Genomic DNA, 25,472 nt, shown 5'->3' on the forward strand with positions numbered 1-25,472 from the left:
TTGTCTTGACCCCTAAAACGATCCTGTGTAAGTTTGTGGAACAACACCAGAACCTGGGTAGAAGTGCGGGGCCACCAGTGCCAGAACTGTACCCCTACCCCGTGTTCCACCTCTTCCCCCCCCAAGGCCCTGCCCCCTGGCTACGCCAGAAGCCAGGCCATGGTAAGAGCTGCCCAGAGAGACCCAGACCCTCTAGCTGTCCTGGGCGGAGGTTGCAATGCCCGAGAAAGCTGCTACCAGTGGGAGCCAGGGGTGGGGGCTCCGGTTCAGCCTCCTGCCTCCTCCCCAGGGCCTGAAGACATGCTCTTCAGGGAGAGGAGGCCCTGCCCTGGCTGGGAGGCAGCAGGGAGCCCCGGGAAGGAAACAGGCAGTGAGGAGCTCCTGCTGCTATTGGCCCAGCCTCAGCGGCCACCACACTCCACCCAAGCTCATTCAGTGCCTACGCCTGCTGGCTCCCGCTGCAAGGCTGCCCCTGCCAGGTCCCGCTGTTGTCAGGCTGCCCCCCACCCCGGGTCCCTCCTGCTCCCGATGACAGGCTGTTGCCTGGGGTTTGTGCCCAAGGCAGCAACCACACGCAGCACTGCTCCTCCAACACTCCCCCAAACCAGACCCATGCATCACCACTCCGCGCATGCCTGAGGCTATTACATCCGTGTTAAAAAGTGGGCAGGCGTGGTCCCCCCAGCCTCCTCGGTTCTCGTGCCCCTGGGCCCCCAGGTAAGGGAGACCCAAATGTTCTTTGTGCCCAGAGCTCCAATAAATCTTAATTCATCTCTGGTTATACACCATTGTAGTTACTCCTAACTTATACCAGTGTAAGTGAGATCAGAAGCCTGAATTGCTGTTCTCTCCCCCCGCCCCCCTGACACTGATCTGTACATGAACCAGACCCTCCACCCATAGAGCTCCCCTGGCACAAAAGAAGATTCACACGCCTCCAGGGCTCCACCCACCTTCCTCTGGACCACAAAGATCCCTCTAGAAGTCTGGTCAAGGTAAGGGGAGGCAATGAAGACTAGGACAGTTGAGGAGTAGATTGGCTGTGTAGGAGCCCGTTTGGATGCACATCATCCCCCACTCTCCAATCCCATACAGAATCCTCCGAGAATAGATAATACGAGCCAGCACTGCAATAATGGAAAAGTCTAGGACAGTATTATCTCTTCTATATAGTTCTTCCTCACTATCTCCTGGGTTGGGGGGTCCAGGGGCAGGCATAGCTCCCATTGGAGCCACACAGCCAGGTACCAGGGAGCCATCAGAGGCCACACTGGTACATAGGCACAGGACCTCGGTGCAGATGTATTTAATCTCCAATGGATACCCAGGGATCTACCAGATTTTGGTGCGGACCCCACAGCTCATTCCATAAGGATGAGGCAAAGTCACTGGCCCAACAACAGAATGATAGAGGATGTACTCTGCAATATGATCCTCAGAATTTGGATACACCCCCCTGAACTCCCTCACCAACCCCACCCCGAGTGGCCAACTAGTTAAAGCAGTGTTGCCAATTTAGTCCTTTTTCACCTGCTCCCCACCCTGTAAAGTTGAACACCCCCTCTCATTTCAATTCCTGTAGAAAACATTTTTCCGAAAGATTTCACCACAGGATGAGGGAGATTGTGGGCCAGAATCAGACCCCAGGTCATTTCTTTCAAGAATGGTTTTCAACAACAATTTTAAAACACATTTTCCCTTATCCAGAGAGGTCAGTACCTGATGGCAAAACACTGCCTACCTCTCCCCCCTCCCCCCCCAAAAAAACCCACCTTTTTCAAGTACTGAATTGAAAAAATATTTCAGGACGGGAAATTTTGTGAGGTCCTAAGAGTGCAAATTCTGCTGTTCTATCTCACATAAAAAAAAAAGTACTAGAGAAATACAGCACTAGATTCTCAACTAGTGTAAATCAGTATTGAATTCAGTAAAGCTTGGCAAATTTACCCCAGCTGTTGGGGATCTGACCCAAAATTTTTAGGAAATACTGAAGTGTGATTTAGCACAAGCAGCAATGAGAATAAGGGGAATCAGGAAAGGAGTCAAAAGACAAAACCTGAGAAGAAAATAAATGCCTGTGAAAGTATTTTGACATTATTGGTGTAGATGCAGATTAATTTAAAAATAAAAAACTGGAGAATCTGCACATTCTTCTAGAGTTATGTATGAGATCTGACTCTCATCTATCTGATAGCAAATGTGAAAGCAATGTATCTGTTGATGAAGCTAACTTATTTCTTTAATGGATTAAAGATAAACTATCAGATTATTGAGGCATAAATGTTGGCCAGGGGGCCAAATTCAGACATAGTAAACAGGTGCAACCCTATTGAATTTGATGGAGTTGCACCCACTTGGTCTGTAAATCACTATAATTTAAATCACCATTGTTCAGCTGTTTCCGGCCTTCAACTCAAATGAGATGCTGCAGGGTAATCAAGAACATAAAAGAAAAGAGGCTTGTTTTAATGGTTAATTTCTAACACAAATAAAACACATGCTAATAAATGAACGGGTGGACAAGGCCACAGGTTTGCAAAGTGTTTTTGTTGGTGTGTGGGTTGTTTTTTCTTTGTTTGTTTGCCTTAGGGGTGTTAATGTTTTGTGGTTTTTTTGCAGAGGGGAAGTAACACATTCCCCAAAAGTCCTTTCGTCCCTCTCCCCTCCCCAAGTCCTCCCTCTCCCAGCCACCAATAGATTCATCTACAGCAGGCCTTTTATGAACAAAAACACCTGTGGATTTTTCTCATTTTTGTGTGCATTCTTTAATATTTCAAAGTGCATTTCTTGGCATATAACTCATTACAAAGACAGACTGGTGGGTGGTGGTGGTTGTTTTTTTGAGGTCCCAGGCTAAATATTTTGGCCTCTGGGCCCTATCCCCATTAATTCTAGAACAGGGTTAACTGCAATATTTATATATGGTTGTAGGATTCATACTTAACAAATACTTTGAAGATATTGTTTCCAGCTTCATTGTAGAACAATTTTCTTATTCAACATCAACAGTGATTTTTTTAATATCATCTACAATAGGTAAAACCATGCTATAACTTCCCTCGGGTAATATAGTTTTTTAGTTTCTCTTTATATATGGCCACAAACTGTGTAATAAGCACACAGGCCTGTAATCATGTTTGAAAAGTGTTTTAGATGTAGTGAAAAAATCTTACAGTAGACATTGTCTGTTTTATATTCACTTTTCCATATGTTGATTCTCTGACTGCAAGCAAAATAGGCAGTCTAGTTCCAGTAGAGCCAGAAAAATCAGATTTGAATATTATGTCTGATTAAAAAAAAAGGCAAGTACAAATACAACCATTGTCCAAACCCTTACGGTAGAATGTGCTCAAGCCATTCACCACTCAAAGGTCTGGTCCTGCTTCTATTGACATCAATGGGAGCAGGACTGGTACCAAAACTTAAATTATGGCTTTTATGGTAGATGATCATAGAATCGTAGGACTGGAAGGGACCTCAAGAGGTCATCCAGTCCAGTCCCTTGTGTTCATGGCAGGACTAAGTATTATTTAGACCAGAGGTTCTCAAACAGTGGTCCGCGAGATCCATTCAGGTGGTCCGCGGATAGTTCCTTCTAAGGCGCGTGCCTGGGCAGCTGCACACAAGAGAATGAAGGGCCACCCCCCTAATTAGTGGAGCCGCGCCTGCCTGCGTGGCTCCACTAATTAGGTGCCTGGACCCTGGAGAAGATGCACATGTAAGGTGAGGTGGTGGCCTTAGGGAGAATAGGGGGTTGGTGGGGAGGGCAGTGGGGTGAGAAGAGGGGGTGAGGGAATTTGAGATGTGCAGGGCTGCGGCAGCCAGAGAAAGAGGTGACTTTCCCCAGCTCCAGGGCTGTGGCTGCCGGGAAGAGACGGCCCTCCTTCCCAGCCCCAGCTCAGGGGCTGCCGCGGCGGAGGAGAGAGGGCACATTCATCATATTAGAAAGGTAAGACTACTAATATTAAAATATGAGTTGTGTGCTTTTATTTGTAGAACAAAAAATGTTTATTATTATGTTTTTTTTAAATAGCGCTTTTATCCAAAGCGCTTTACAATAGTTAGTCAACAGTACAAACAACATTTGGAAAGATCATTAAGTGGTCCACCAAAACCCTCAGCAATTTTCAAGTGGTCCACAAAAAAAAAAGTTTGAGAACCACTGATTTAGACCATCTCTGACAGGTATTTGTTTAACCTGCTCTTAAAAATTTCCACAACCTCCCAAGGCAGGTAACGACCCTGACAGGAAGTTTTTCCTAATGTCCAACCTAAATCGTCCTTGCTGCAATTTATGCCCATCACTTCTTGTCCTTTCCTCAGAAGTTAAAGAGAACAATTTTTCTCCCTCCTCCTTGTAACAACCTTTTATGTACTTGAAGACTGTTAGCATGTCCAGGGCTGGTGCAAGGAAGCTTCGCGCCCTAGGCGAAACTTCCAGCGCCTCCCTCCCAGCCCTGAGGCACCCCCCCTCCCTCCCAGCCCTGAGGCACCACCCCCACAGCAGCTCCCCCTCTGCTCTGAGGCCCCCCGTGGCAGTTCCCCCCCGGGGAGCCGTGCGGCAGCTCCCCACCCCAGCTCACCTCTGCTCCACCTCCTCCCCGAGCACGCCCTCCTCGCTCTAATTCTCCTCCCCTCCCAGGCTTGCGGCGCCAAACAGCTGATTGGCGCCGCAAGCCTGGGAGGCGGGAGAAGTGGAGCGGCGACCGCACACTCGGGGAGGGGGCATAGTAATTTGTTAAGTTTCAAAAATTGTCCTCACCATTGACCCAAAGCACACAGCTTCTGCTATATGTAGTGAGATGCTGGGGATAAACTGTGCTTGGACTTCCTTCAAGGGACAGGTGCATCTGTTGTCATATCAGGCGTGTGATTTCTATCAAGTCACAGCCTAGCACACTGCTACGTTGGGGTTGTGCTGCGTGTTCCAGCTAATGTATAACTGCTGCTTTCAGAGCGCCCGATATGAACCCCACCAAGCTATCGTGGCACCAGCTGAACAATTATATGAGGAGCAGCCCAGGAGGAAAGGCTCACAGTCATCCAGCTGTTTTCCCCCACCTAGTGGGAGAAAGGGATGCTCCAGGGGGATGCAACTGGCTCCGCTGCCTGGCCTGTTGTGTGCTCTCAGCGGCTCCCCGCTGCCCTCGCACACACATCAGCAATTACAGCGGCTTGGTATATCGTGTCAGTGCCGTAACTTCGCAGGGGGGTTTGCGAAGCTCGGCTCCTAAAACCACTGGCTCGCGTGTGTGTGTGAACGGCCCCCACAGCAACACGTCGGGCGTGGAAGGGCCGAGGGCAGACACGCTGCCTCTGTACACGCGTCAGTGCCACCCACCGAGCTGAAACGTGAGCCCCGAGAGGCAGCAGCGAGACAAAGGGGGCGGGAGAGTCCCGGGCAGCGGCAGCAGCGCTCCGCAGAGCAGGGCAGCGCCCAGCTGATGGGCGGGCGCACGCGGCAGCTCAGTCCCCCCCCGCCCGGGTGCGCCCTTTGCTTTCCCGCGGGGCCGGGCGCTGTGCCCTGCCCCCACTCCCATCCCTGCCCCGCAGCGGCGGAGGAGCAGTCCCGCTGTCCGTCCGCAGCCCGCTTGCATGGATGGACACACAGCGGCGCGGCCAAGGAGACTTGCTTCCCAAGCTGGCGCTGCTCTTTGTCTTCGCAGGTCAGTGGGGAGGGCGCGGGGCGGAGGTGCCGCTTGCTGGGGGGGTGCCAGGGAGCACGGGGCGGGGGCAGAGACGGGCTGGGTGAGCGGGGCAGCGCGGTTCGGAGATGACCCGTGGGCAGGCCGGGGCTGTACAGCCTACATCCTGCAGCAGCTGCTCTGTTCTCCCCCTGCCGCCCACGTGCTAAGGCTTGTCAGTCTCCGGCAAAAGCCCGCGGAACAGCAGGGTGCCGAGGCGGAGGGCCACGGGGGAGTTCACGGCGCCTGGGGCGCTTCAGCGGGATTCCCCTCTTGGAAGTTGGCAAGTACCTGGCTCCGTCCCCGGAGGGGTTTCAGTAAGCAGGGCCGTCTGCCTCACACACAGGCCGGCACCCCGCCGACTGGGACTCGGACCAGCCCTTTTCAGAAGAAGAAAGAGGCTTGGCAAACGTGCTGCGGCGACTGTGGAATCGCTTAACCCAGGTTTACTAATGAACGAGCGACTCCGAATCCAGGAAGTTTTTCTTTCTCGCCAGGATGAGCAGTTTTCAGCGGATTACCTGCGGCGGAAAACCCTGTGTATTCCACATCAGGTGCTAGGATTTGGTTTAAAATTGCCGGTAATTAGAGTAAATAAAGTAGGGGCACATTTCTCCTAGCTCTATCATCTGCTCCTGAGAACAATTACATTTGTCTTTACTATGTTGATTTTTAAATTGATAACAATCACATTTAATTATCTTTAAAACTAATTCAACTAAACCAAATTAATAAAAAGAAGCTCCAAACATTCTCCACTATGCAACATGCTCATGTTGTAGGGAAACAACCCACTTCCTTCCCTGCTGAGCCAAGGGATGCACTCCAGCCACGTACTCATTGGCTACACTGATACTGATTTGGTGTGCCTGAGCCCACTCATCCACTGACACTTTAAAAATTCATACTCCCTCATCTATGCATGTATCTCTTCACCCTTGCAACCGATACCTGTAATCCCTTATAAATCAAGCCTGACCCCAGATGTACAGTACCTTCCCTCTTAACTTGTGTATATTTAATTTTAAACATTAACTTTAATAAAATTTAGGACCCTATCCTGCACCTACTTAAATCGGCAGCAGAAGTGGGCCTCTACTTCTGATAGTCACACTCCAGCAGAGCAAATCAATATTTTACTTTCTCTTCCTAGTTCTGCTCTTACTGACTTTAATGGGAGCAAGGTCAGTCCCTGGACTAAAAGTTTGAGTTTCAATTAAGCACTTCTAATATCCATTACCCAGGCTCTGCCTACCTAAGTGGACAATGTGATTATTCCTTTTATCCTGTTTCTCTCTAATTTTATTACAGTAGATAGTCAATGAGCTATTTGTAGTGTAGACTGAAGTGTATGTGCATTTAACCTTTTAATATTAATTGCAATTAAATAAAACCTGGAATCTCAGCAAATTGCTGTCTGTGTTTGGTCCAAATTCAAACCAGGTGTAAGCATCTGTAGCTCCATGGTTGTATCTGTATGAGTCTCTTTTGCAGTCCTTCAACAGTTGCACTACCACAAATGGAAGCACATTGGCAGTGCTAGTGCAGACAGGTGACAGCATTTTTACCACCCTACCATGTAAATTTACACAGAGGAGGAGGTGTACACGACATGGTAGCTTTTAAAAAACAAAACAAGAAAACTGGTCCCGTGTCTGCCATTACCATACAGCAGAGGTGGGCAATCTCTGGCCCTTCGGGGTGATCTGCTGGTGGGCCGCCAGACATTTTGTTTACATTTGCATGGCTGCTTGCAGCTCCTGGTGGCTGCGGTTTGCCATTCCTGGCCAATGGGAGCTGCGGGAAGTGTCAGCCAGAATGTCCCACCACTGCCATACAGGGAGGAGGCGCGGCAATGGTGGGAGACTTTAAAAAAAATAAAAAAAAGGGCTATACAAATCCCTTGATTACAGTGGAGTAGCTGCCACTTACAGTGGGTCTGAATTTAGCCCAAGGGGACTAATTTACCTCATATTGCCCTCATTAGAAAAGGCCTCAAATCAGGAAAGAATCCCTATTCAGGACAGCACTCTTTGGGATTTAAGGACATGGATAAAGTTAAGCACATGCTTAAGTGCTTTCCTGACTCAGTAACTTTAAAATTGACAGTACAATAATCAGTCAGAAGCTACCAAGATTCTGTGGTTTGTACACTTAAAGAATAGTGCTATGCTTAATTGTTCACATAAGAATATCTTGTGTGTTGGCTGATAACTTTTGCCACTTTTGGAGAAGTTTCTTTTTTCGTTGATAATTTAAATTGATGATTTGTTTCATTTGTGTTATTTGATCAAATAATTGATCATCTACATTCCTTGAATGATAAGCATGTGTACAGGACATTTCTCTGGGATTCTCTCAAAAAGATAATCATGCCCATTTTAAGTCTCTCTAATGCTACCAGAAATTAACTAGCTTGCTCACTCACTCCCCCTAAATGAGCACTGCAAGTTTTTAAATCCCTTCTTATGAGCTAGGTGACCCAGCACCAGTAAAACCAGGAGGCAGTAATTGCGGTAGCCATGTAGATGAACGTTGCATGATTCTTCCACTTCCTTTGCTATGTTGATTATTATGAGGAAGCAAGGCTCTGAAGCATATGGGGCCTGACCTTACTGACACGAGAAGCCCCACTGAAAACTAATTCAGAAATGTCAACAAAAGCTTAATTTGTAGTTGCAAAGGGCCAAAAGTCTCCAAATTAAACCCTCAATTGCACTTGTGGAAACGTATTTTCTTCCAATTAAGCCCTCAGTGGGGCTGCATCTGTTTAACTAAGGAATTAATTTGGCTTGTTGAATCTTTATTACTGGGGTTAATGACCTACAAGATGGAAAGACCCCAAGCAGACTCTGAGCCCAAGTTGGGTTTATGACAGTTAGAAAAACATCTTGATATGTAAACTTAACAAAATTGCACTGGAAATCAGTGAGATGCAATAAACATGGAACCTGGCAATAACAGTTTTACCTAGCTACTTTTTCAGAGGAGAACCTGAACTTTGAGTTGGGGCTTTTACTTAGGAGGAACTAGTTTGTTTCTTTAAAAACAACAACAAAACCACTGCTAGTGAAAAACTTTTCTCTTTCTTCAATATATGGATATTTATTCTTTGTTTGCTAACCTTTTGATTTTATTTCTTTGTACAGTTTGATTATTCTGTCATTCTCAGAAAATGATGCATTAAAAGACGAGGAGGGGTGGGGGCAAAAGTGGTTGTATCCTTCTAGCTAGGAGTGCCCCTGGCACAAAGGTGTTCTACACTACCCTGCTTGCAGCTGCTAATACAGAAGATGAATTGGAGACGGGGTTAGTGGGGGAAGAGTCAAAGTGCACTGTGTTTCAGTTGTTCTTAGCTAGCAGATGGTGCCTTAAGGACCATTGCCAGCTGGCCCAGCTCAAAGCAGCCCCCAGGCTGCTCTAGCTTACACCTAGGGCTGGGGATTAGACCGGGAATCAAGGACCTATAATCAGCTCACTCTCTGCTTGTCCCAGCATACAACTCAGTGAACCAGAATCTTTCCCTAGATATTTCTTTGTATTTATTGTTAAAATATAAAAAGATAATCTGTACTGTTGCAAATTTGAAATTCTTTTTTAAAAAACAGAGGGAGAGAGCCCATATAGCCAAACTGCAAAATACAGATATACAGTGACACCTGAAGATGTACTCTTCAAGCCAGTTGGAATTCTGCTAGAGTTCGGATTACAGAGTCAGATCAAACCTCAAATGAAGTCCTATCAGTGACCAATTCAATGCAAAAAGCTGCTAAAAATGCATCTTCTTTAAAGCTGTGCTATATAGTTTTTTACTATTGAGACTGCATTGTTATTTTTATTCTGCAGAAGATTGTCTTGCACAGTGTGACAATGACTGCAAAGCTTACTGCTGTGATGGGACTACCCCCTACTGCTGCTCGTATTATGCCTATATTGGGAATGTCCTTTCGTAAGTATTGTCACTTTCTTGAGAAAATTGATGCCCCGTATTCATGACCTGCTGTAAAGTTAGATGACTGAAAACTGTTTGACAATAAACATTTCAAGATTGTTTCCTGCTAATAACATCATAAATATTTCCAGAATAAAAACCCTTAATGGTCCCATGAAATCCAAGTGTTGTATACTTTTAAAGTATGTATTCATGTCAATAGATTTGGCTAGATCATCAGCTTGTGTAAATTAACATAAATTCTTTGTGATCATTGGAGCTACACTGATTTATTCAAGCTGAGAACAGGCCAGAACAAAGTCATTAGATAAGTGGACTAGATTATTGTAAATTTGATCTTCCTGTTTTGTTTTGTTTTTTGAGCGTATGTCATTTGTGCTTTTGAAAAATTGTGTTTTGTCTTTAGTTAGAATTCATTGTAAACATTTCAGATTAGGGTCTGCTGGTCCTTTCACATTCTAGTGTGTGTTGCACATTGTAAGGCTTTGCACATTGTGGTATGTGTAAAAACAATGGCTGCTGATAGAGGGGAAACAAGGATATTCCCATACCAAAAGAAATGCAAGGGTTAAATTCTCCATTCAACATGCATGTATAGAAACATATCCCAATCCTGTAATTAAATCTGCTAATGCAGATCTTTGTCTCGAAGTGCAGCCTTGTTTGAAATCAGTAAGGTTTCTTGTAGGTGTACTAAATGCACACTAAGGTGTGCACTAAGTCTAATTGTAGGTTCAGTGTCTAAATGTAGTGATAGCCAGTAAGTGTTCCACATGTGCATCAGAACAAAGCAAACATTAAAACATACAATGGTATTCTGGGATAAATTATTTGTTACATATTCTTGATCAAAACCAGAGTAGCAAAGAGACGTATATCATGCCTTTAAAACAGTGTTTCCCAAACTGGGGACGCCGCTTGTTTAGGGAAAGCCCCTGGCAGGCCAGGCTGGTTTGTTTACCTGCCGCGTCCGCAGGTTCGGCCGATCGTGGCTCTCACTGGCCGCGGTTCGCTGCTCCAGGCCAATGGGAGCTGCTGGAAGCAGCGGCCAGTAAGTCCCTTCTGTTTTGGTCCTAGAACATTGGGAGTATATCAGTGTTCCATTCAGCATACTTCATCATGCTTTTGAAGGAGCAGACATATTGATGATATCTTAATTTATCCAAGGCCTTTGCACCAAATTAGAAACTTTTTAGACAAAAGTAAATAACCTAACAATAGCGTGTCAGAATCTAGCATTCCTCTGGAAATAGGAGAGCACGTATTCAAGATTTCCTGGTATTGTCTGAGAATTAAAATAGGTTCTTGCTTCCACTCAGGGGATAAAATGTTCCAATTTAATTTTCTTTTCTATGTAATGAAAACTTATTCTAAGGATGTTTCCTCATTTGTTAACAGAGAGAGAGAGGTGGTTGTTTCTGAGATCCCTATCCCAGCATGTATGTCTTGCATAGAGTGGTGGGAATGTTAGCAAGGGCTATGATACCTCAGAGACAACCTTGTCATTGTTGGGTGGGCCCGAAAAACAATTTAATCTCCCACTGCCCCACAAACCTAATCAATTCTGTCCTTCCTGATAATAGTGCTCAGCACAGGGATTTGGGGAGGGTCAACAAAATGATTCCTTAGCATCCCGCAAGGTTAAACTGACCCATTTTATATAAAGGGCAGGGATAGGAGGAAGTCTTCAGGTCACAGCGCCTTCAGCTGCAGGAGAAGTAGAGACGACCTGCTTTCCTTGGTGTTTATGCATCGTTTCCAGTATATGTAATAAACAGTTTTGCAATGGACAGTTATCTAAGTAAGTCTGAGACCTGGGAGTTGCTGGGCTGGTGGAGGGTTTTGTGTGCATTTGGATGAATTTTACCGCTTGATAGAACATTGCAAACACTAATCGTCACAGCATTTCTGTGAAGGAGGCATGTACGTTATTCCAATTTTTACAAATGCTAAGATACCAGTGCTGATGAGACCAGTATAAATGCCAACAGAGAAGGGGAGTTTAAGCTAGAAAGATTAAGTGACTTGACTGAGCCCAGACAGGGAACTAGTTAGTGTCACAGCCAGGGTTAGAATGGTGAAGTTTCTACAGTCCATTACACCAGTCAGTCTCTTAATTTATTGAGCTGCCCCTCTTTGTAGCCACAGGCCATGCTGAGTGCTTAACAATGGAGCTGTCTCAGTTGCAAGGAGCTGTCTCAGTTGCAAGGGGACATTGCATTAGTAAATTCTATGCCATCACTAGCAGCTTAAGTAGCACCCAGCCTCAGTCGCACCCACAGCTCGCAGTGGGTCTGGCATCTTCCCAGAGCTGGGTGAATAATGGGGCAAAATATTGAATAACTTAGTTACAAAATGGTGTGAAATAAGACAAATAATTTTTTGACGACTGTCATTTGACCAGACCTAGGTCCTCCAAAAAACCAAGGAACTTGAGAGTGTGAGTTTGTGTCCCCATAGACCAGTCCTGGGTAATGAATTCCTTGGGTATCTAGGAAAGTCACTGGCAAAGGTTCAACCCTAGTGATCAGTTTATATTCTCAGGGATATTTTCACAAAAGGAAGAGGTGGAAATGTCTACTTAAAAAGTAGACAAGAAAACGAAAGCTGAGATTGTCACTAATGTTCAAAGCTTCAGAATTAGTGAGAAGGGGCACTGCAGGCTTTACAAACCTAAAAGCCAACTTGGCATAGCTGTCAGTCCAGGCTCCTTTGTTTGTAGGGGCAGTTTAAGGGATGCATTTTGTTGCAAAGTTTATGAAGTCCTTTGGTAAACATTTTCAGACTGATTATTTTGAGTCCTGCTTGGACCGAAAAATAGAACACATCACTCCAGTGATACCAAAAACCAAATGGAAGGCCGGGCAAATAACAACTTTAGAACTCTGTGATTTCATTAAAGATAGTCAGCTGAGATTTGCAAAAGAGGAGGCTGAACAAATCCAAAAGAAATGGTGAGAAAGTAGCAGTCTGATGTCTATTGAATTGACAGGTGTTACATGAACTTCAGGGGAAAATACTTTTGTTACAGTCTGGGGGCTGTGGTTTGTGGCAGGAAGGAAGGAAGAGGGACAGAAAGAATGGAAGGAAAAAAGGCAGACAACATGTTCAATATAAAATTTTTGTGCATACTCCAAGCTGCAGAACTGGAAAAAAGAAGAATATGTAGTGGCAGAAAGTATGGCATATGCAGTAAGATACGTGATATCAAGCAAAGGGTACTTCTGACTGAAAACAGTATGTAAATGAGGAAGGTGCCTGACTGAGTTCAGCAAGGGTTGTGATGAACAGGGATTTTGTTCATTTCAGATATCAGTGACCTGGAATAAGAAATGTACATTAAGTTGATTCATGGTTTTGTGTGGACAGTTGATATTAAGGAAAAGTGCAGGAACATTCAGAATGTCTTGGATAAACTAGGAGTATGGGCAGAGACTGGGTTTATGTACTTCACAATCAATATAAAATAATGAAATTCAGAATTCATGATAAATCTAAAATGCTCAGCAACAGTTGTCTAAGACAGTGGTTCCCAAACTTGTTCCGCGGCTTGTGCAGGGTAAGCCCCCTGGCGGGCCGGGCCGGTTTGTTTACCTGCTACGTCCGCAGGTTTGGCCGATCGCGGCTCCCAGTGGCTGCGGTTCACTGCTCTAGGCCAATGGGGGCTGCTGGAAGTGGCGGCCAGTATGTCTCTCAGCCCGCGCCGCTTCCAGCAGCTCCCATTGGCCTGGAGCAGCAAACTACGGCCACTGGGAGCCGCGATCGGCCGAACCTGCGGATGCGGCAGGTAAACAAACCGGCCCGGCCCGCCAGAGGCTTTCCCTGCACAAGCGGCGGAACAAGTTTGGGAACCACTGGTCTAAGAGATACATTTGCATCTGTTTTGTAAAACTTTTTACAATCTGCTTGAAATACGCTGATTAAAAGAGGCTTAATTTTAATATTCAGGTAGTTCACATGACTAGAAGCACATTTGATTATAAAATGTCAATTTTCTGGCAATTATCATTTTGTGCTTTTGTCATTTCAGAAGCATAAGGGCCACCCTATTGCAAGCCCAAAGGACTGATTTATAAAACTTTCCATCTGAGTTTAATTCTGGTTTCCAATAGGAGGATTCCCCTGTGGGAGTGGACGTGGTGGGGTTTGAATCATGAGGTGAAGGGGGTAGAGTCTGAAGACTTTTGTGTGGAGTGTTGGGAGTTAGTATAAAGATGCCAGAAATACATGGGAAAGGTCAATTCAATGGACTAGAAGTAGTTTTATGTGCTCTCATGACAGAATGAGTATCAAATTCAGCCTTCCACTCCTCAGGCCTCAATCATCTGAAAGCCCTTCAGATATATATTGGGTGCTACTCTAATGCAAATAATCTTTCTCAAACCATCTAATCTGCAAAAGCTGCATTCTTGAGAGACAACAGGCTATTTCCATCTGTTCCTATTCATTTAGAGCCCTGTTGAGGGCCAAGACTAAATATTCTCCCTACATTCCATTTCCTTTCTTTTCTTTCTTTCTTTCTTCTCCCACACCATCAGGTGCATAAGTCAGTTTTTACCATTAGTTTTGGACTTGTGTTGGTCTGTTCTGGCTTCTGAGTGTCATGTTGATGGATTTAGGTTCTTTCTCTGTTCTATGTAACTTTTCTCTAGATCAACCTATCTTTCATTTTGCATAGGGTGTCCATGTTATCACTTGACGTGGAAGTAGTGTTAGGTGTCATCCTTAAAGTGTGCCCTAAATATGACCATAGTCTTCGTCTTGTCATATGATGCTTTAAGTTGGTGTGTTCTACTTAGAATTTCTGATACTATAATGAACTTTTTCCAGTGGACTCTGAAAATTGTCCACAGGCATGTATTTTGGAGTACATTGATCATCTGATCAATCGCTGTTATATGTTTCCATGACTCTGCTCCATGAACAAGGACCAACATGATGCTGGTGTTAAAAATTCGTATTTTTGTATCAGTGCTGATCATTCTACTTTTCCAAATCTTTTAAAAATTATGAAAAGCGCTTGCTATTTTGATATTCATTGCTTGGCATCTAGCATGGTGTCACCATCATGGCACATCTCACTCCCTAGATACATGAAGTGACTTATTTATTCTTGTGTTTCTCCATTTACTTTCATGGTTGATTTTTGGAACATTGATAGCCATATATTTTGTCTTTCTCTTGTTGATAAACAAACCAACTTGTTTTGCTATTTCTACCAAAAACAGAGTCTTTTCTTCCATTAAGTGAGGCGTCGAACTGAGCAAGACAGTGTCATCAGCAAAAACAAAGTCATTCAATTGTACTTTATCATTTGTCCATAAAATACCTCAGTTGCCTTCTGCAGTTATTTTCCTCATGATGCCGTCAAAGACCAGTGCAAACAGCCGTGGGGCATAATACACCTTTGCCTTACTCCAGTTGTCTCAGCAGACCTTTATGTGATGTTATCACCATCTCTGTCTGTGCAGTTAGCATTCTCATATATGCCTTTGATTATTTTTGTTAGTATTCCATAGTAAGCAGTAATGTTCCAAAGGCTGTGTCTGTGTACACTGTCAAAAGCCTTAATAGCCTTAAAGCCTAAATGTTTCTCCTAAATTGCAATATACTAGATCAGTGGTTCAGGAGCTAAATTAGCAGTCAATGTTACCCCAAAAGAGCCACAGTAGTGTGAATTCATTGTTTCATTTACTATTTTTATACATACATATATATATTATTCTCACAGCAAATGACTGCCCCCAAGGATTATTATTTTAACAACTACAATTAGTTAATAACATAGTGAAAGCATCCTGATTGGTTAATAACTTAGATTGGTTATTAATCACACAGTGTTTTAATTTCATGTGCTGCAAAGAGCAGCAGAAGACACATTAAAGAGCCGCTTGTGAGCCTTAGTTTGAGTATCACTGTGCTACATTATGCTGTGTAGTCCTAACCTAAGAGGGACTGAAGTGAAACAATCTAATAATGTCGCTCATCTCTTTGAGCCATTTAATATTAAGCGTATTGTGACTGACCAGAAATAGAAAGATTCTTGTTAACAATGTGGCTCCTACCCTGTACTTTGTACTAATTCCTAAGACTCATTAACATAAGCTGAAATTCTGAAAGAGGACTACAGAATCACCATTTAGCTCTCATTTGCTTCTTCTTGTGACTGCTTACGTATACCATGCGAAATATCTAATTCAAATGGACAGTAGGAGAATAAAATCAGTCAAAAATGAAAATTTGTGGCTTTCATTCTCTACAGTTTTATAACAACAATAAAACCATATGTTTCTAACACAAGAAGCAGTATTTCACATCCTTACACGTTTTTTTGGAGACATCATCTTATTGACTAAAATTTAATCTTTGACTATGCATATATCCAGGAATGAAATAAAATGTCAGTTTTGCAATAATGCTTTCAAAATTGCTATATGGCAGGTGTACTGTTAATGCTGTTGCACTTGACTACAATATGTTTCAAGTAATATATTGGATATTGACTTCTGTGGAAGGAGAATGGGGCCTTTGGCAATTAACATCTATATCCGGCAGCCACAGAGTTTCATTATCTTCTAATATAGTTTATTTCATGTTAAGAATACCAGAGGGACAATAATTTTTTTATTCACAAAAAATGTCAGTTAGCCATATAAATCATGTGAGTTTTTATAAATGGTCTTTGTTTTAGATTATTTTGGTTTAGCAATGTATAAAGTACACCTCTACCCTGATATAACACGAATTTGAATATAACGCGGTAAAGCAGTGCTCCGGGGGGGCAGAGCTGCACACTCTGGCGGATCAAAGCAAGTTCGATATAACGCGGTTTCACCTATAGCGCGGTAAGATTTTTTTTGGCTCCCGAGGACAGCGTTCTATCGAGGTAGAGGTGTAGTGTTAATTTGTTTTTGCTAGACTGCTTCTTTCCGTAAGGGAGGTAATTCTGCCTTTTTTCTGCCTCTTTTCTACCTCCTACAGAGGCCCAGAATCTGCTCTATAAAGTAGACATGGGACTTTGGTGGTAGGGTTGCCAGTTTTGGTTGGACATAGTCCTGGAGGTTTCTTCACATGACATAATCTTTAATTCATGGAGACTCCAGGACAATCCTGGAGGGTTGGCAACCCTAACTGGGGCACCTATGTATAGGGCCCTACCAAATTCACAGCCATGAAAAACACATCATGGACCGTGAAATCTGGTCTTTTGTGTGTTTTGACTCTATACGATACAGATTTTATGGGGGAGACCAGCGTTTCTCAAATTGGGGGTCCTGATCCAAAAGGGAGTTGTGGAGGGTCACAAAGTTATTTTAAGGGGGTCGTGGTATTGCCACACTTATTTCTGTGCTGCCTTCAGAGCTGGGCGGCCAGAGAGTGGCTGCTGTTGGCCGGGCGCCCAGCTCTGAAGGCAGCGCCCCGCCAGCAGCAGTGCAGAAGTAAGGGTGACAATACCATACCATGCCATACTTACTTCTGCGCTGCTGCTGGCGGTGGCTCTGCCATCAGAGCTGGGATCCCGGCAGGGGCACTGGAACAGTTTATATAGTGGGGATGCTGAGAGCCATTGAACCAAACTGTAAACCCTGTATATGATAACAACCACTTCAAGCCAGAGGGTGCTGCAGCACCCCCCGCACCACTAGGAGGAATTCTTGCTGGCTCAGGCAGAAATTCACTGGGGCCCTAAGGCAGGGTACATTACAATGGCAGCTCTGCCATCTTTTCAACAGATACAAGATATACTTCCCTCAGCAATGGACCATGTCCACAGACTGGTTTGGAAGGGTTGTGAGGAAGGAGAAACAGCTTTGTTTGGAAGCTGGAAATACATTTTTCTATAAGTCTTTCATTGTACTTTAAGGTGAAGCAAGGTTTAAATCTAAAGAATCTAGGCCTCAGCTGAGGCCTTTCACTTAGGCTTCGTTTCATTCAGATAATTTGATATACATTTCAGTTGTTGATATTTCATAATGAGATGTTATTGTTCTTGCCCAGGAATTTGCTACACCTACAAAAACACAGGACACGTGCATTAGGAAAACAGATCAGCAGATTTATTACACTGTTACGTAAATAGTCTTTTGCAACAAATGATTAACAATTAGAACTAACAGCCCACTGGAAACTGCCAGTAGGACAGTCATAGCTGTTGCTGTGTTTATCACCCTATTATTTTTAAATTTAGGCATAAAACTTGGCCTGTTTCAAAGGATTCAGAGAGCCAGGTCCTCAGCTGGTATAAATCAATGTTCATGTCAGTGGAGTTTTGCTAATATACACCAGCTGAAGATCTGGCCCAGTATGAGAGGGACCACCAAACTGCTTTCAAAAGCAAGCAAAGGAAATAGTTTGGAATACCCTTCTCTCAAGTAGTCTAGAGACAGCAGAAAGTCTTGCTGGCTTCTGGCCTGTGAAAATGTCTAGGCACTCCCTGACTAAACAGCTATGATAATTGTTTTCAAATCTGAGGGCTGCTTTTCTGCTTAATAATGACCACATTATCGTGGTTTTCGCATTATCTGATCATCCAAAACTGTCCCATTCCTAGGGATGCAAGCACAGTTTTTGTTCCATAAGACTCCATCATTGACTGAAGTTGCAAGTTTTGCAGGATGCTACTCTCTGAGCTAATTTTGAACTCTTCTGAAACTGGACATCAATCCTTTCCCTCTGTTACAGCCAGGTTTTTGCCAGTCCTGTCTCTTCCCCCCCTCCCCCCCATCTGCTGTTATTGCAGTGGTTTTGCTTTTTCTCCCTGGGAAAACCTGCAGGTTGTTTTGCCTCAAATCTCTGTCTCGTCTATCTAATCTATTGGTAAATTTTGAATGCACGCATTCAGGTATCTAAGTGGCCTGGCAGTTACTGCATTGTTTTCCAGAACTCCCTTGACAATAAGTTTAATTCTTTCAGTTTGCCCTCTTAAATTCTTAAAATTATAATGTTCAGTCTTCCTGCAATATGACTAATTTTAATTGGCACCTGGGGTTATCTCCCCCCCGGGATCTGCTGTGGCAGCCTCTGTTGCAATTTCAAGGTTAACTGCACGTTTGACCCCCCCCTTCTGGTCCTTCTCTTAAGGTTTTAGGCTCCCATCAATCACCCCTCTCAGGCTCCCATCAATCACCCCTCTCAGGCAGATACATTTATCTTTCTCCCCACAGACCGGGGTTTAGGCTTGCAGTACCTCTGTGCTTACCTATGATATCCATAGCCAACCAGTCTGCCTAATCATAGAATATCAGGGTTGGAAGGGACCTCAGGAGGTCATCTAGTCCAACCCCCTGCTCAAAGCAGGACCAATCCCCAGATAGATTTTTGCCCCAAATCCTTAAATGGCCTCCTCAAGGATTGAACTCACAACCCTGGCTTTAGCAGGCCAATGCTCAAACCACTGAGCTATCTGTGCATTGCTCTTCCTTTGCCTGCTCCCCTCCCCTCCCCCCATGGGGTATGAACAGTGTGTTGCCGGCAGTTACAAGTCACCACACAACTCTTTCTACTCAAGCACATTTATTCTTCAGACAAAAGCGTTACAGAGAAAACATATTAAAAACAATAAACAAATGTAAACACACACTAAATGTACAAGGAGTCACCCATCAGTCTTTTGGGGCCCTGGAAAACCCTCTGCAAGGATTAGGGCCCCCGATGGACAGAAGGTCCTGTCCTGTCTGTCTGCTGGGTCACAAAGAAGGCTTTGAGCCAGTTTAAACCCCATCCTTTTTATATCAAAAGCTCTTTCTTTATTTGTTAGTCTCTGGACAACCCAGCTTGAACCATTATAGGTAAGTCTCCCCATCTCTCTCTGGAGTTGTTTACAACCTAGGTGATTCACCTTAATCACTCCACACTTTTTTTGGTTCCTGGAGCAGCTTTGGTAACCCTCCAGTTGCATACCATCTCTGGCCCACAATGATACATACACTTAATACAATATGGTCTCCAAAGATATTGCAATATCTGTCAGTCTTTTCCTACAGCAGCTCATGCAAATACACATGGGGGCAGGCAAGGTTCCCCCAGTAAAGGGTGTGGTGATAACCATGACTCCTGTGCTCTGACTGCTGCATGGGTGCACATTCTAGTTGATCAGACGGCAACTGCGGTAGCAACATCTTTGGCCGTCTGATCAGCAACCTGACACAGACCCATCGTCCACCGTAGAAGCTGGGCTGGGAACAGCAAAGGTGCTTTCAAAGTGAATACTGCGTTTCATCTGCTCTGCAGCCACTTCACTGTCCCCAGAAGTCTACTGCTGCCTCTCTAACATCGCGGGCCTCGTTCTCTCAACAGCCCTTTTCCCTGGAGCTATGTCCTCCCAAGAGGAGCCACTTCTGAAGGGGTAATTGTAGAATTACTTCTTTCTGTTCTGTCCCCAAATGCCTTACAGTGAGATTTAAGGAGCTCAATCTCTTTAGTTTATTAAAAAGAAGATTGAGAGGTGACTGGATTACAGTGTTTAAGTACCTTTGTGGGGAGAAAATACCAGGAACTAAAGAGCTTTTTAATCTAGTGGAGAAAGGCATAACAAGAATCAATGTCTGGAAGCTGAAGACAGAGAAATTCAAATAAGAAATAAACAGAATTTTTTAACAGGGAGGCTGATTAACCACTGGAACTAACTACCAAGGAAAGTTAGCCAAACACAGGGTATTGGTCTCAATACAGAGGTAACTGGGAGAAATGTAATGGCATGTGATATGCAGGAGGTCAGACACTAGGCCCTGGTGTACATTACAAGTTTAGGTCGAATTTAGCAGCATTAGATCGATTTAACCCTGCGCCTGTCCACACGATGAAGCCATTTTTGTCAACTTAAAGGGCTCTTAAAATCTATTTCTGTACTCCTCCCCGACTAGGGGATTAGCGCTGAAATCGACCCTGCTGGGTCGAATTTGGGGTAGTGTGGACGCAATTTGATGGTATTGGCCTCCGGGAGCTATCCCAGAGTGCTCCATTATGACCATTCTGGACAGCACTCTCAACTCAGATGCACTGGCCAGGTAGACAGGAAAAGCCCCATGAACTTTTGAATTTCATTTCCTCTTTTGCCAGCGTAGCAAGCTGATCAGCACAGGTAACTATGGTTGCTTCTGGTCTTAAACTATCAGAATGAATCTGGGAGCTGGTCACCCCAAACTGCTACAGGTCAGAGTCTGATGAGTTTGGCATTGTCAAGTCAACTGCTGGAGTGGTGGTGATGGATGGTTGCAGTTCAGTTATTAGCGTGGTACATCCTTGGGTAGTGAAGATTGTTGATGACCCTGAAATAATAGCAGGCTTTTAGCAACTGGACTTCCCAAGTTGTGCGTACATGTCCACTATTGTCTGCACTCCCTATGGGCATATGACTTACACCCCTGCTCTTGCAAAAAGTGGAATTTTTAGTGACCGTAAATGATCAGAACTATGCCCTTATGTCTCATTATACATAACTGAACCTCCCCAATATCACTAATCTGCCTCTTAATATCATTGTGCCATATTAATTTATTACTGGCTAAAAGAAAAAATTGCCACCTATTAAATCACCAGTACTCTGCTACAGAAGCAGGAGCCTTACTTTTCCTTGGGGGTCTTGAATGACTAGTACGCAACATGACTGACCAGGCCAAACTTGTGAGATTATTACCGGTATGTTAGGGTTCAGAGGCCCTGATCTCTTTACTAGTTACATGAATTAAACATTGTTTACCCTTCATTGCAGGGACTATCTATGAAAACAATATTAATTGCATGCATATATATATATATATATATATATATATTATATAATATTACATTTAAAAAAATCTACATTAAAAGAGTGTTAGCATTGCAAAGGCACCCACTCAGAAGTTAGGAAGTGCCAGATTTAGTTTGCTTGTGCAGCCTTAATTCAGCCTCCTTGTGTGTACTCATTATGATACATTCTTTAATTACATTATTATTATCTTCTCTGTGTGCAAAGAGTTTTGTGACTATATTATTTCTGCATATCTACTACAGCAGATTTTTCAGTATGTGACGGCATGTGCATCTTCATATGAGATTTAAATGGAGCCGTAAATGGATATTGCATATAATACTCCAACAGAGGGCCTTGGGTTTTCCTGTGGATATGGATTACATAATATCTAAGTCACCTCTACAAATGTGGATCAAGGTGGCAGTGGCCAGCAATCATCACCATATGTATTGCTTGCTGTTGATGTTGCTATATCAATTGGTTTATATGAGATATGTTGATTGTCTTATTCCAGCTTTTATTGATATCACAAAAGCCCACCACAGCTAGTACCAACTTGACACACTTGTCAGCTGGCTCAGTACAGAGACAAAGGAATGGAGAATGCATTTCTCTTTCATCTCTAGAGGTGGTACCTCCTTGTCAGAATGAAGGCCTACTAACAAGATAATGCAGAGAAACTTGCTATGCTGATGCCTGTGCAGTACCTGTTTTGGAGACAAATATGACAGTTCAGTCTCAAAGGATGTTAACGTGGCACCTTTTACAGTTCGTACATTTAAAAAAAAGTCTAGCACTTGAGATTAAAGTTGTGGTTTGTCATGTTCTTTTTGTTCTAGAAAAGCCACGCACAATAAAACCAGAGATTCTAGGTAAGCCTAGTGATTCTAGGCTTAGTTTTTGTGTAACAGACTTGAGAAACCTGAATGGAACCTGAGTTCGAGGATAGGTGCTACGCATTCAGAAAATCAGGATCTCTTCATTACGTTGCCAATTTGGGCACCTCAAAATGGAGGCATCCAAAATTACCAGTCACTTCTGAAAATCTTGGCTTTTGCCTACTGTGATTGAAATTTCCCCTGGGCAAATCCTAGAAGTGAGGACCATGCTTGGGAGCAAAATGTCTCTCTTTGTTGATTTTGGTACACTTAGTTCCTGATCTACTTATAGTCTCAGCAACTTGGTTGCTCCCCTCTACCCCCCTTTCCAAAAAACTCTATGTTTTCTCCTTGGACCATTGCTCTGCTTTTCAGTCGTTCTGCATACACTGTCTACTAAAATAGCTACATTATGTCTGTTAACTGAATAATACATGAGCCTCTTAATCAGATGTGATTTACATTTTTCTATTTCTGATAACTGTCCAAAGATGTTAATTAAACACAATATCTTTGTATTCTGTGATCTTTGATAGCTTAATATTGGCAGAAAATTCCTTTGCACTAATGGCACCAGATATAACATGAGACAATGTACCCATAGCTTCAGGGCATCTTTCCAGTTTGAGGTCAAGAACAGAGTAAAAATAAGCCCCATGAAATAAGTTTGAGTAGAAGCATGCAATGTTCTCTAGCCCCACAGATATTTCAAATATCTTCTTAGTGACACTTTTAAAGCTGTGAAATATGGTTTGGTTGCCCGGGGAGGGAAGAAGTGTTATGTTTTAAAGAGATGCTACTAAGGCTGTGCCTAAAAATCTTGACCTGCCTTAATATGTTTGGTTCATGCCTAAACTATGACCTTCGGGATTATTTTGAAAACAGATTTTTCATGTTACTGAGAGCCTCAGTCTGATCTACTGAAGTTAGCAGCTGACGGTGGCGTTTCTGTGGGAGTTCATAAGTAGATGGGTATTTTGGGAGTGAGGGAGTTGGTGGTTCCCCCCCCCCCCCTTTCCTATCTTTTTTTTCTAGGAATAAGGTCTTGGAGGAGAAACCAATGATGGCTCATGAGGTAGCACTAGAAGGGATGCACATCATTCTTGAGTGGATAGCTGATGGAAGCTACCTATCCAGGAAATGTCGCTTGGTGGAGCTCGTGGCAGAGAAGATCCAAGGATTGGAGATGCAGCTGGAGACGATGAGGAAATTCAGACAGGGATTTGAAGGTATAATGCAGGCGAGGAGGTGGTAGAAACTACACAAGATTTGCGGATACCTGCCAAACGAAAGGACCTGGAGGATGGACTGCCGGAAGAGGAGGGTGATCCATGGATGAATGTGACCATGAGGACAAGATGGAGGAAGAGACCAGCTAATAGTGATGAAATCAAGTTGAGTAACCAGTTTGCTGCACTGGCAAATGAGGAGAAGAAACAGGCAGAAGATGAGGTGTGAAAAAGAAGAAAAGAGAAGCCAGTACCTGCAGAAGAGATGACAGAGATAGCCAGGGACTGGAGCCTGAGTTAAAATGAGGATGATGATCAGGATGCTGCAAGAGAGAGCATAAAACCTGTTTATACCAACACCAGGAAGAGACAGGTCTACGTGAGGGAGGACGCCATACTCATGAATCTACAGGCCTGTCATCAGACCAGATCCAGAGAACAGAAGAGTGTGCTGTCTTCCAGGAGCAAGGATGCAAGATGTGGATGTGAGGCTTCAGAGGATCCTGATGAGAGTGTGGGAAAATCCACTGTGCTACATGTTGGGACAAATAATACTACTAGATTCCCAGGTGAATGGATCAAGGACAGTTATGCTCAGATAGGTCAGACATTTGAAGAAGTGGAAGCTCAGGTGATTTTCAGCTCAATACTTCTGGTTCCTAGAGAAGGAGAACAAAGGCATGTCAAGATAATGAAAATCAACAGATGTGTCAATGTTTGGGTGCTATGAGGAAGGTTTTAGGATGATTCACCATTGGGAGACATTCACAGAAAGAACTCTCTTTTTGATGGACTGATGGACTCCACTTGAGTACCTGAGGTATTAATCTTCTGGAATCGAGGCTGGCACGATTGTTAAGAAGGTAGGATATGAGGAGGGAAGGCAGGGAGAGACTCGTGAAACCTCCATGTCTGGCTTCAATACACAGGAGGAGGAAAATCTGCTAAATCAAGATATAATCAGGAATAATGGAACACAAGCTAAAAAACTGGGTGAGGTCCAAAAGAAACAACTGAAATACTTGTACATGAATGCAAGGTGTCTGGGCAATAAAATGGAGGAACTGAAACTACTGGTGCAGGAGGTCAAACCAGATATTTTAGGGAATACAGAAACATGGTGGAATAACATTCATCACAGGAATATAGGTAATGAATAGTATGTGCTGTTTAGGAGAGGTTAGAATAAAGGTAAATGAGGTGGGGTACCATTGTACATCAAAGACGTACTGTAAAGAAATACAAAGTGATAGTATGGACAAAAGAGAATGTATTTGGGTTGAAATCGCATTGGGGGAACGATTGTGAAAGAGGTCCTTTTGGGATAGTGTTAGGGGTCTGCTATAGACCCAGGGGCGGTGGCTCTATGTTTTTTGCTGCCCCGAGCACGGCAGTCAGGTGGTCTTCGGCGGCATGCCTGCGGGCGGTCCGCTGGTCACGCGGATTTGGCGGTGTTTCTGCGGGTCATCTGCCAGTCCTGTGCCTTCGGTGTACCCGCCGCCGAATTTCCGCTGAAGCTGCGGGACCGGCGGACCTCCCGCAGGCACGCCACCGAAGGCCGCCTGACTGCCGCCCTCACAGCGACCGGCACACCGCCCCCCGCGGCTTGCCGCCCCAGGCACGCGCTTGCTGCGCTGGTGCCTGGAGCCGCCCCTGTATAGTCCCCCAGGGTCAGACACGGATGTGGATAGTGATCTCTTTAATCTTATTAGAGAAATACTTTTGGGAATTGTGTCATAATGGGATATTTTAACTTCACAGATATAGATCAGAGAATAAATTATATTAATACTGGATGTGATAGATGACAGTTTTCTTCATGAAATTGTTACTGAGTCAACAAGAGGCTATGTAATTTTAGTGAGGGCTTCATAGGAAATAGCCTTGGATCACGTGATAATTAATTTATTCAGTTTAAATTAAATGGAAAGATAAGATGCTAGTCATCGATGATTTCTTGATTTCAAAAGGGCAAACTGAAATTAAGGGAACTAGTTA

The 25,472-nt window shown here is 44.0% G+C and overlaps 1 protein-coding gene across 1 annotated transcript in view; it reads left to right on the forward strand.

The window, feature by feature from the left end:
- The first annotated feature begins 5,488 nt into the window (after positions 1–5,488).
- LOC113406617 (cysteine and tyrosine-rich protein 1-like) overlaps positions 5,489–25,472 on the forward strand; it is a 69,232-nt gene continuing 49,248 nt past the window's right edge. Inside the window, exons 1-2 of the mRNA XM_026652313.1 lie at positions 5,489–5,666; positions 9,531–9,633. Of these exons, the coding sequence (XP_026508098.1) occupies positions 5,600–5,666; positions 9,531–9,633 (170 nt within the window). The 5' untranslated portion in view covers positions 5,489–5,599. The remainder of the gene's footprint in view (positions 5,667–9,530; positions 9,634–25,472) is intronic.

This window comes from Terrapene carolina, unplaced genomic scaffold (assembly GCF_002925995.2).
Source record: "Terrapene carolina triunguis isolate 2854851 unplaced genomic scaffold, T_m_triunguis-2.0 Scaffold32, whole genome shotgun sequence".
Taxonomy (NCBI): domain Eukaryota; kingdom Metazoa; phylum Chordata; order Testudines; family Emydidae; genus Terrapene; species Terrapene triunguis.